We start from the raw sequence: 12,570 nt of genomic DNA on the forward strand, positions 1-12,570 counted from the left end.
CTGTTGTTATCTGGGAAATTATTTCTGTTTTGAATTTTTCTAGACCCCCATTCATCTGTTTTGTTACTTCCTGTGCTATCAGTTCAGGGTATCCAGGTGGTTGATTATCACATTTTTCCACCTCATTTGCCCCAGAATTTGTCTTTGGTGGGGTAGAAGTCTGAGCTTGTGCCTTGCTTTAATATCTTCTCATTTTTGTTTTTGGTACTGACCTTGGTTTAATCCCTGGGTTGATACTTCGAAATTGCTTATTTTAAGTATCTTTATTGTTTGTATTTAGAACCCTTGTGGAATGATTGCTTTTCAGAGGTGTCTTCCAGGTATAGCTCGTCTTTAGGTTTTGAATCTCTAATGACTCTGAGGCTATCTCATTTTCATTATGCCAGAAAGCCAATCACAACACCTTAGCCCAAATGATATAATCAGCAACACCATAGCATCAACCACAGCTTAGAAAATAAAAATTTGTGTTAGTTTATATTAATCTATCACCTTTAACTGTGTGAATTAAATCAAAATTGAGGACCAGCCCAACATATGTTAGTGAATAAATTCTTCAATATAGCAACTTTACCCTTCGGGACAGGGAGTCAGAAGGAGTTGGGGAAGGAGGGGTATATAGGTAGAAGGATAGGGAAAGGTTAGCAGTGAGGCCAGAGGACACAGGAAGATCACACAAACTCTAAGAAACTGTTGAAGACAAGATGAAAAGACAGAATGAAAGAACAAAGATGAAAAATGAATAACCTAACATCAATAGGGAGGCTAGAAACTATATTTACTTTCCTTTAAAATTAATGACAATCGAGAGAAGGAAAAAGAGAAGAAAAATGAAGAAATCTGAATTAGTTCCAGAACAGGAACAAAAAGGGAGATGAAGAACAATGTGGGACAGCAAGAGAATGAGTGAGCAAGAGAGAGAAAGAAAAGTGAAAAGAAAGAAAACAAGAAGAGAAAAATAAAAATTTAAAAAGAGTAGAAAAATTAAAAATAAAAGAAAAAATTTTTTCAAATATCAAATAAAAATGAAGGGCCTCCTTCAGGGTATGTCTCTGCTGTCACAACAGACAACATGGGGAGCCATGTACAGGTATACATCAGTGAGTCTCAGCAAGCCAGCAGCAGACCCGTGAGATTCAGGCAGATTTCTGGCTGCGAGTCCCGAGGTGAGCTCCCTGTCCTCCTGCAGGGTTGAACTCTGCAAGGTTCTACTGAAGGTTCCAGCTCCCCTTTCCCTGAAGATAATCCCGATTCCGATGGGAGGTGATGATCCCTCCAACTTATCAAGTACAGTGGTCTGGTGTGCCTTTAATTGCAGAGATTCTCTTCACTTTTCCAGTGGGCTTCAGTTTTCATAGAGGGGCCTGAGAGAGGCCCTCTTTCTGTTTTTCACTTCTGCTCTATCTTCTGGAGCTCAGGACAATGGCCTTTATGACCCCTGTGCCTCTGTAGTGTGGAACCACATAGCAGCGCAGCCAGGAGGCCAGAGTGGAAGAGGTGCTGCAGGCACTAGGCTGGTCGCTGTGGGCAGGGCACGGGACAGAGCAGGGGTTCCACGTTGCCGAGGTCCTCACCGTGTGCCAGCTGGTCAAATTTGTAGAGGTTTCAGTGCATAATAATTTGGCTCCAAGGCAGGGTAGCAGAGGGGCAATGGTTCATGGCAGCAGAAGCAGCAAAAGCAAAAAGGGAGGACCTTGCTCTTGCCGGGCAGGAGGCAGGCACAGTGCCACTGAGCTATATCCCTAGCCCTCTAAACCATTGCTTTTTAATTCTTTGAGAAAGATTGAAGCAAATAGATCAAAGGGCAAGTACTTTGCATCCTGCAAAAGAGATCACAGAAGCAAACAGATGGCTCAGAGGAATTTCACCCATGAAGAAGCCTCCAAAGCACCTGTGTTATCTACCTAAACACCTAGGCAATCTTCCTTAGCAGCAAGACAAGGATATGCATCATTCAAAGTCCATTCTAAGTCTCTGAAGCTCACAGGTTAAACTTATACCCATCACCTAGCAACCACAAGGCACACATCAGTTTTCTACATGTACATGGAAGAAGGGAAACGCTAACTAGAATTCCCTTTTTATTCTTAGTTAGCATATAACAAGCACAAATGTAAGTCACTTCCCTGCTAGCTGTTCTGTGAAAGGCAAACAGTTGTTGCAAGTTGCTTCTGCCTGAGACCTCCTAGAGAAGTGTGGTCTAGTGATAACGTAGCTGAAGAGTTCTAAAGTTAACTCCCAATGATTTGGAGAAAAGCTTAGAAGGAGTTTCTAACCTAGCAAAGACCTATCAAGTCACCTAGAGAGTTACTGTTTCTATTTGTACCTGGCCTCATAGGGGTCTACCTTGCTAGCAGAGAGAGAACAATCCAAATCTCTAGCTCAACTCTTAATGAAGGTTTAAGAAAAGGTCTTAATGAGATCATTTCAAGTCACTCTGAGACAGAGGATACCTGATGATCATTCAAAGAGTTACTTTTCACCTCACTGAGGAGTGCAGGTAAGGATGATAGATAAGTGGAGATTTTCTGCTAATTACCTGGTCAGGGTGTCGGGACCTAGCTTCCACTTGGGGACCTTTGGGTATCAGCTAGAGAGTAGCCCCAGCCATGTCACCTCAGTTGTCCTTTTAGCTTCCACTAGTTCCATGCAATCAGAGATCTGTCTCCAGAAAGGAGTCAGTTTCCCATCTGGCCAACATTCCATCAGCCATTGACTTCAATGGGAATTCACCAGAAAATACTTGGAGAAATCTGCCCTCTGCTTTGAGAGTGGCAGCTGCTCTGATAGCATTTTCTAGCTGGCAGAGTATCCACTGTTTGTTTTAGCATTTTATAAGGGACAGATAAAAGTATCTGAGCTGACTTTATCTGAGATGACTTCCCTGTCTTCAGCATTAACAAATGCTCATTTTCTATGCGCTCAACTTAAAGGCCCCTAGTTGGAAAAGATTGGGGCAGCTAAGAGATCCTTTCATTCTCTAATTCTGTATGTCTCTTTTTCTCCAATATAAACTAGATTTCATAAAAAGACCCATTATGCAGCATTTTCTAAAATTATCTGTAGTTACTGTTAAAGTCCACTAAGTGGTGCTATAACAGTAGTTCTGTCTAAAATAACAAACTAGTCAAGCAATTAATATAAAACAGAAACATAAAACTTTACCTGAAAAAGTAAAATATCCCTTTGAAGAAACATCAAATCATTTTAACAAAAGGCAATGTATAAGACTCAAGATATAAAACTCATGGCACAAGCAGTGACAAACAAGAATGACAATTTTTGATTACCTAATATAAATCAGCAAAATAAAAGCAAACTCTTACCTCCTTTTAATTATCTCTTATCTTGGTAGGACCTCCAATAATGATACAGGAGATTAACTATGAAAATATTTCTATTGTTAGATGTCTGATCCCCCAAACTTGTGTTCTCTAAAAATTGAAGAATGAATTCTAGAAACATCGGAGGTTAAGAGTAGGAAATATTTATTGAGGGGAAAGACACAGCTCCTGAGAGGCAGAATGGGTAGCCAGGGACTCCACTTTACAGGCAAGTTTTATAGAGTGAAACCCACATGGGTACAATGTGGGCTACAGCTATGATTGACCAATAAGGCTACAAGTATAGTCACTTAGGTAATAGGGGTTCAATTGGGAAACAAGTGTGCATGGAAAGGACAAAGACTTCTTCTCAGACATGATGGGTCCAGAAGTCTTTGGAAGGTGACTGATGTCTATCTAGCCTTCTTCAGGCCTGCTGTTTGTCTTTTGAGGGTTTATAGGTGTGGTCATCTTGAAAAGGAAAAGTGTGGTATGGGTTAATTTAAAAATGAAATTAAAAACTCCATGGCCTTGTGGTCGGTAGTAAATGATTATTGTAAACACATATTTTCTTGCTAATTCTGCCAGGCACATAACTCCCCATGCAACCTGTTAGTACCACCAAGAGCTCCATAACTCCCTATCTCTGCCTAGGGCTTGAACACATTCTGGAATGTAATGTACTCTATATGATGCCCACTCTAAGTACACATCTTTCTTATCCCCTCCTCCTTGGCAGACCCTTCCCTAAACTGATACATACTCCAAATATGTTCCTTACCCTGAGTTTGACTTTGCTATAGACCAATCAATAATGATATTATATATATAACCAATCAACTGCCTGCTCTGCTTCTATACTAGTTCCTGCTTACAAATCCTATATAAACTATAGACAGACAAAAAGACAGTGCCTGGTTCTCTAAAACATTATTCCAACCGGGCCCATTGACATAAATAAAGTTTGCTTTCTGCCTTCAAGTCCTGGGTGCCTGTCAGTATTTCCCATTTGCTGTTACAATCTCATCTTTATTTTGAGGCTTGGTCTCCGTGTTTCACCTTTCTCCTGACTCTCTCTCTGTGCCCTAGCCCTATCTGACTCCCTATAATATTTCTATCTAGCTTAGCTGTCTATAATACCAGGATTCTGGGAGGCTGAGGCACAAGGATCTCAAGCTTGAGCCCAGCCTGGGACATTTAGTGACTTATTGAGGCTCTGGTTCAAAAAATTTAAAAAGTCATGAGTTCAAAGAGTGTAAAGGGTATAAAGGCCCTGGGTTTAATCTCTGTTACTGCAAAAAGAAAGAGGCCCCAGGGCCGGGGATTTAGCTCAGTGGTTTCGCCGCCTGCTACGCAAGCGCGAGGACCCGAGTTCGATCCCCAGTACCAAAAAAAAGAAAGAAAGAGGCCCTGGCCAGAGCAGATGGTCTAGTGGATACCACGCTAGTGAATGAGGGACCAGACTGGGTTGCACACAGGGTGAGGGAGAGAAGGGTCCAGCTGCTTCCTGGGTCTTGGCATGGCCACGGCGGGGATTCTGGAGCTGAGTGTGGAGGAGGAACTGGCTTGAACCACTGGGGAAGGGGCCTTCAGAGCCAGGAGCCTCAGCTGTGGGATGACCATGACCGTGTGCTCAGGGAGACCATGGGGCACTGACAAGGCCACCACAGCCAGGGCACTCACAGACAGGGTCTGACAAGGAGCTGTGGACAGATAGTGACAGCTAACACACACTGCCAGTTGCTGAACAGAGTACTTTAAACTGCATAGATGTATTTAATCCTATAACAACACTTTCCCATGAGGCAGGGTCTGTGTTCTCTCACGATTTTTTAACATTTGGAGACGCTAAGACACAGAAATCACTAATGAATAAGTTTTAGAGCCAGGATTTGATCCTAGATTGTTTTTTCCATACTGGGGATTGAGCCCAGGGCCTTCACACTGAGCTACATCTCTAGTACTTTTTATGCACTTATTTGTTTTTTATGTTGAGTCAGGGTCTCAGTGAGTCACTAAGTTGCCCAGGCTGGGCTTGAACTTGCAATCTCCCTGCATCAGCCTCCCTGAGTGCTGGCATGACAGACATGCACCAACACACTTAGCTTGATCCTAGATGTTTTATTCCAAAGTCATTGCTCTTCTTCTGTCTCCTTGGTAATCAGACGGTGCTAATGTTGGTACCAACAGTTATCGCCTTCACGGTGGCTGGGTCAGCTCCAGCACACTGGAGGATGACTCTGTGTAGGTCCCCAGTGCACAAGACTCAGTGGGCCTGGGCATCCCATCCCCACATGACAACCTACTGTGATGTGTCCTTGTCTCCTAACACCTGTCACCAAGCCCCTCCTCCAGGCAGGGGAGGAGTCCCCACTCACCCTGGCACTCCCAGGTGCTCTGGTGGGTCAAGGTGCCTGGTGGGCAGGTGGGCAGACACTTCCCCTTGTGCAGAAAGAATCGTCTCTTGCAGCGGATGCAGAAGTCCTGGCTGAAGCAGCTGTCACATGTAGCCCCGCATTCTGCAACAGAGCCAGGACACTGGCCGGTGAGGCTCCCTGCCCAGGAGGCGACCCGGGTCTGGCTGAGGTGGCCCCTGAGCAGCCACATGCTCTGCAGCATGGGGTCCAGCTGCAGAGTCTTCTCTGAACTCCAGACTTGGCCAAGGTAAAAATGGGCTGCTTGTGGGAAATCGCCTTTTCTCATTTTAGCCGTACTCAGGAAGGGCAAATGAGTTGCTTAAAATCACACAGCAAATCTGGGCTGGGAATGAGGCCTTCCTGGCTGTTTTTCCACCAAGGCTCAGAGACATTGATGGTCTGTCCCAGGTCACAGCACAAATAGGAGGTAGAACGCTTTTCTGAGCTAGGCCCAGAGCAGGTGAGTAACAGGCAAGGCCACAAACCAAGCCAGAAGTGATGGTTCCCTTTGCCCTGTCAGTGCTGATGAAGGCAGAGAGGGGACTGGCTGCCAGTCTGGAGCTGAGCAGGTGTCAAGTCTGGGCTCAGGTGTCTTCCTGGCTCCCCTGGCTGTGCTGGGGGGAGAGAATGGGACAAGGAGGGAACCACGTACTTTTGCACCTGTTGACCTCCTGGCCGCGGATGCCGAAGAAGCCGAGTGGACAGTCGTGCACGCACTTGCCGTACTGGCGGATGCCCTCACGGCGGATGAGCAGGAAGAGCCTCTGCTGGCAGGTGGAGCAGCCATTCTCCTCTACCAGGAAGGAGGGGAGGGGAGAGAGTCAGCACACATGGGAGCTGCCCAGACTTTCTCACTGCGCTGTTACCTGGGCACATGGCTCCCAAACAAGACTACATTCCCCAGCTTCCCTTGCAGCTAGTTGCAGGCATGCAGCCAAAATCTGCCTTAAAGGGTGGAGTCATGCTCTTTGTCATCCCTTGTCTTTCCTTTGGGTGGAATGTGACCGTGATGGTTGGAGCACAAGCAGTCACTTTGGACCATGAAGTGGAAACCATGCCCTGAGAATGGCGGAGAGATAAGATCAAAGGAGCCTGGGTCCCTGAAGACAGAACTGTTGTACCAGCTCTACACTGCATGGGTAAACTATTAGGATGAGTGATAAATCAATGTCTGTTTTACTTAAACTACTGTCATTTGGAGTTTTCTCTTATTCATACTTAGAATTTACTAACAGTGTGTATGAAGTTGATCAAAAAATACAATTGATAGGTAAATTTTTAAAATTTATTATCAAAAAGACACATTATCATTAATCTTGTCAAAATATTTCAAATATGCTTATCCCATCCTTCTTGCCACTTTTCTGAAGCATTTTAGGAAGTCCTCTTTCTTGAGTGTCTTTCGTTGCACTGTCATGGCTTGCCTCAGTGTCCTGAACCCACTCAAAATGCTTACTTTTCATGATCATTTGATTTTCAGAAAGAGCCAGAAGCTCCACAGAGCCAGATCTGGTGAATAAGGTGGATGAGATATGCTGTAATACTTTTACAAGCCTGCCTTTCTGGTGGATGGCACTCTGCAGCAGCATTAACCAAAATTTTTTATCACAACTTGGAAAGAAGACTTCCAGGGTTGCTGCAGAAAGTGGCAAGAACAATGGGATAAATGTGATAAAAGTTAGGGGAATAGCTGGGCATGGTGGCCCATGCCTGTAATCCCATCACTCGGGAGTCTGAGGCAAGAGGATCACTATGAGTTCAAGGCCAGCCTGAACTACATAGTGAGACCCTGTCTCAAAAAAAAAAAAGTGAGGGGGATAATTTGGGAGGGATTAATGGCAAAGAGCCTTATACTATAATAAACTGTTTATGTAAACATTCACTATATATTTTGATCATCCTTTGTATTTTGAGTGTGTCGGGAACATGTGCATGTGGGGAGGGGCCGAGACCCTCACCCTCCTTCATGGTTCTGAGAGATATTCCATTCCCCACAGTCACCACGATCAAACACACCCAACACCGTTGGGTACAGTAAGTTGAGGGGAGGAATTTTTATTTTGGTTTTTTTTTTTTTTTTGGTGCTGGGGAACGAACTCAGGTCCTTGTGCTTGCACAGCAGGTGGCAAAACCACTGAGCTAAATCCCCGGCCAAGGGGAGGAATTTTTATTGCTCCAGAACTGGGAACCAGGAACCAAAGCTGGGGAGAAAGAGGTAGAAAATGTCCTTGGATCTAAAGAGCCTCACCAAGGCCACAGGGAGGCTGTAGGGTGGTAGGGAGGCCATCTCCTCAGGATCACTCAGAGGGAGTCCCAGGAGTTAGGCGTTGTCATTCTGCGGCAGCTGGCAACAGTACTGTGACTTTTTCTCTGCTCCCAACCCTCCAAAGCCAGGGAGGAGACACAAAGGAAGTCTTTAAATAGAGCATCAGGGCTTCAAGGGGATGCTAGCCCCTCCTGCCCCAGAGGGATATAAACCTGCATTCACAGCCCTGCAGCTCTGCCCCTTCCTACACCTCTCTGAGCAGAGACAGGTGATCAGGAAAGGGGGCAAAGCCGAGAGGGGAGACAGCAGCAGGAGAGCCAACCTGTCCTTTCTGGCAGGCTTGAGGGGCTGGCAGGGGCCAGGGCCCTTAGGAGGAGCCGGGCTTGGTGGCCTATGCAACTGCCTTGCAGGGGTCCATGGGTGTCAAGTGCCCCACAGTGAGAGGCAAAGTGTCAGAAAGTGACCAAGTCTCAAAGGGGGACAAGAAAGGCCGAGCATCTCCTTAGGAGAAGCAACAGGGCAAACACTAAACACTCCATGTTTGTGCTCCACCAAGGCCAGCTGCTCAGTGAGCTGGTCCCTCCTCCCCTCCTTCCTTCCCATGCTTGTAATGAATAAACACTGGATGTTCTTGATGCCTTTTTTTCTTTGCTGCTCAGAGTGTGAGATAGTTGGAAATCTTGTTGCAGTGCCTTGGAAGTCTGATGAAAATAGCTACGTGACTCTTTAGCCTGATCAAAAGCTGTAAGGAATGCTATAAGTTGACCCACTTGTGCATTGCCATACGAAAGTGGCCCAGGAACGTTGATATGTGGTCAAGTGTGCCCAATATAAAAGGGAGCAGTTCTTCAACATATGACTTTTTGCACTCTTAAAAACAAATTTTGTTTGCAGAACAGTTTTGTGACACTGATGATACATAAATGTGTACTCAGAGAAGACATAGAAGGAGCAGACACACACTAAATCCAAGGTAGCTGCTCCTCTGGGTCAGATGTGGGGTCAGGGATTGGGGAACAAGACATAAGAATTTTCTTATGTCTATAATATTTAATTTCTTAAAATCTGAAGCAAATGTGAAAATGGAAAGATTTGATCAAAGTGGCTGGCAGGTGCACAGATGTGCATTATATTATGTTTTTATTCTTGACTGTAAGTTTATCTCAAACTTGCAATCCTCCTGATTCTGCTTCCCAAGTAGCTGGGATCACAGGCATTCACCATTGTGCCCAGCTTATCAGTGTTTTTAATTTCCATGATTTTATGAATTTCCTCAAAATTCTTCTCCTATTGATTTTGCTTTATTTTTTGTGATTGGGAAGATATTTTGTATGATTCCAAAAATTTATTGAGACTTGCATTAGGGCCTAACATATGGCTGATCTAGAGAATGTTCTGTGTTTTCAGCAATTCCCAAGGCCTCCCATGGCTACATGAGCTCTCCAATGGAGCAGAGCCAGGGAAACTGGGCTGGGGACCACCAGGTTGGAAAACCAGGGCTCTTATTCTCCCTCCCCACACTAAGCAAACCTCCTGCAGCCTCTAGGAGCCCTTCTAGCAGAAGAAAGCAGCAGAGGGAACCCCTGGTTAGATCAGCCTCCTCCTAAGTCTCTTCCAGGCTCTGGAGCTGACTGCAGCCTCCTGTCAGAAGAACTGGGGATGGTGGCTCGGCCCTCAGACTCCATAAGCACTCAGCCCAGGCTGGCTTGTCCAGACCAGGCCTGCCAGTGCTCAAGACACCCCAGCAGGGCACCAGACCTGGGGTTCCCCATCACCCTTGCAGAGGTTCCTCTTCAACACTGCAGGTCTGTTCCCATCACCCTTTCCTTAGGAAACAGAGTTTCCTTAGGAAACAGAGTTGTCCACCTCCTACACTAATCTATAATGTTAGATACAAGACCACTTACTGAGAAGGCACATACATGGGCAATTGCACTGAATCCCTGGTGAAAGGAGTAATCAACTTACAGCAAGTCCACACAGCCGGAAAGTGATAGAGCTGGGCTTTGAACCCAGGTGGTCTGGCTCTAGAGCCTATAAGGGTGTAATCTCCCCACTGCAGTGCCTCCTCAAAGGTGGTCAATAGAAGATCCATTTCCTCTGGGAAGTGGGGGAACCCTTGTTTGCACCATTGTAGCATTTGCCAACTCCATGGTGTATTAGTCATTTTCTCAACACTGAGACACAATGCCTGACATCCACAGCTTAAGGAAGGAGAGGTTTATTTTGGCTCACACTTCAGTCCATAGACAGCTGGCTCCAAGGCGAGACAGCACAGCAGAGGTGCATGGAGGAGGATAGCTGCTCATGGCATGATGGCCAGGAGGCAGAGAGATCCAAGTGAGGGGGCAGGAGATAGACTCATATAGACCATACCACCAGTGACCTGCCTTCTTTGCCCTGGCTCTACCTCCCAAGATCACATTTAGCCATAAACTCATCCATAGACTAATTTACTGATGATCATCTCACCCCACAATCCAATCACTTCCTCAAAGCTCCACCTGTGAGCACAGGAAGCTTTGGAGGAACATCAGATCTAAACCATAACATTCTGCCCTGGTCCCCAAAATAATAATGCACATCCCATTATACAAACTAGTTCTAGCCCATCATTAAGAGTTGACAAACTCTTAACAGATTCAGGATTGCTAAAAACTTCAAGTCCAAAGTCTCCTCTGAGATTTAAGGCAAACTCTTAACTGTGAGCCACTGTAAAAATCAAAAGAAAATTAAACATGCTGGCTTACAAAGGCATAAGGTAAACATTCCCATTCCAAAGGGGAGGAAAAGAGAATAGAAACCAATGGGACCAAAGCAAAACCAAAACCCAGCAGGGCAAGCATTAAATCCTGTAGCTCCAAGCCCAGCACCCAGGGAAAGATGTGGCTTGATGTGAACTCCAAAGATCTTGGGTGGCCCCACCCCTGCAGCATTGCTGGTGGTTGCAGTCCTCATGGCTTCTCTCTTGGGCTGGCATTGCTCACTCCATGCAGCTTTTCTCAGACGATCCACATTCCTGCCTTCTCCAACTTTCTGAAGTCTCCACTGTATCTTTGGCTCCACTCTCACAGCTTCACATCTTGCCCCTCAGGGGCATACTGTCTGGCTTCCCAGCCTCTCTTCTGAAATCTAGGTAGAAGCCTCCTTGACTCCACAACTCTTGTACCCTACATGCCTGAAAAACCAGCACAATGTGGATGACACCACGGTCTGTCACCACCTCAAGCCAGGCCTCCTTGAAGGAGCCTTTGAGTGCCTGGATGGATGAGCACTGCAAAAGGAATCCCAAGAAGCCAATTTTCTAGGTGGCCTTTCTAGATCAAGGTGCCCTACGACTATTCTCAAAGCAAATTCTTTCACTTTTCCATTCTTGAGTCTGAGAAGAGCAGTCTTCCAGATTCTTTTCACACCCTCAAGGCACCCTTTATATTTGCCAATACAAAGTATATGGCTTCCTTTTAATGCCAATCTTTTTAGCAACCAAATTTTCTTCTACTCCATCTTTGTAGGGCCCAACTGTACTGGTGCTTCCCTTCTGGTCAAACTAAAACTTTTTAAATAATTCAGCTGTACTCTTTGCTCTTGATTTTCAGTATAAATCTGTCCAAGAGGCCCCAACAATACCCATACCACAGCCTGAATATTGGGCTGCCTTGAAATTTCCTCCACCAGATTTATTAGTCCTCTTCCCTTAATCTCAGTATCCTGCAAAGTCTCAGGACATGAGTAAAATGTACACAAGTTTTCTCCCAGTGTGTAACACACATGGCCTGAATCCAACCACCAGTAGAGTCCTTCTTCCCAAGTGAAACCTCTTGAATCTGGTCTTCACTGGCTATCCTACCAGCATACTGGTCTTCTGAGCTATGATCAGAATGTCCCATCAAGCTTGGGTTATAGTATGCTATGGCTGCTTCTCCAGCTGGCATCCAAACTCCTCCTGATAACCAGCTTCAAAGTCTTCTGAACTTGGTCAGGTACATCACAGCAATGACCCCACTTCTCTGGTACCTAAATCTGTCTTAGTCACTTTCCTCACCACTGAGACACAATATCTACACTGCAAAAGTGTCACTGAATACAGAGTTGGAAAAGATGAACACAATCAGCTCTCTTGAGGTGGTGCACCCTCAATTGAGTAGACTGAACCCCAGAGAGGGTTGAGACCAGGGGAGGGTAGGGGGCTTTGTGTTCACTCAAGAGTTTGCTGGGTCTCCCTCCAACAGGTTGGGTGCATGTCCTCATCTCAGGAGACCAGGCCAAGGCTCAGGGTGCCTCCTGTGTTTACTTAGCACCCCTGAACACACACCTGGCTGGAATGAACCAGAATTGGGGAGGCAAAGATGACCCAGACCAGTTCTAGTCTGCCTGACCCAGCTGTGGGTTGACCACAGACACACACATGTGGGCACAGGTTCAGAGGAGCCTCTGTTCAGGGGGACAGCACAATGCTTAAGAGCACGGATTCTGATTCTGGATTGCCTGGCCTCAATTTCAAGCTCTACCATTCACCGGCTGTGTGACCTTGGGCTAGTTACTTAACTTCTCAGCACCCCTGTTT

At 45.7% G+C, this 12,570-nt stretch overlaps 1 protein-coding gene across 1 annotated transcript in view; it reads right to left on the reverse strand.

Moving 5' to 3' along the window:
• Positions 1–3,256: 3,256 nt before the first annotated feature.
• LOC101699407 (R-spondin-4) overlaps positions 3,257–12,570 on the reverse strand; it is a gene marked incomplete at its 5' end in the record, with an annotated part of 99,723 nt that continues 90,409 nt past the window's right edge. Inside the window, 3 exons of the mRNA XM_087188585.1 lie at positions 3,257–3,794; positions 5,702–5,842; positions 6,393–6,533. Coding sequence (XP_087044711.1) covers positions 3,751–3,794; positions 5,702–5,842; positions 6,393–6,533 — 326 coding nt within the window. The remainder of the gene's footprint in view (positions 3,795–5,701; positions 5,843–6,392; positions 6,534–12,570) is intronic.

Source organism: Heterocephalus glaber, unplaced genomic scaffold (genome assembly GCF_053883595.1).
Source record: "Heterocephalus glaber isolate CG9 unplaced genomic scaffold, H.glaber_assembly_v1.0 deba00001532, whole genome shotgun sequence".
Classification (NCBI taxonomy): Eukaryota; Metazoa; Chordata; class Mammalia; order Rodentia; family Bathyergidae; genus Heterocephalus; species Heterocephalus glaber.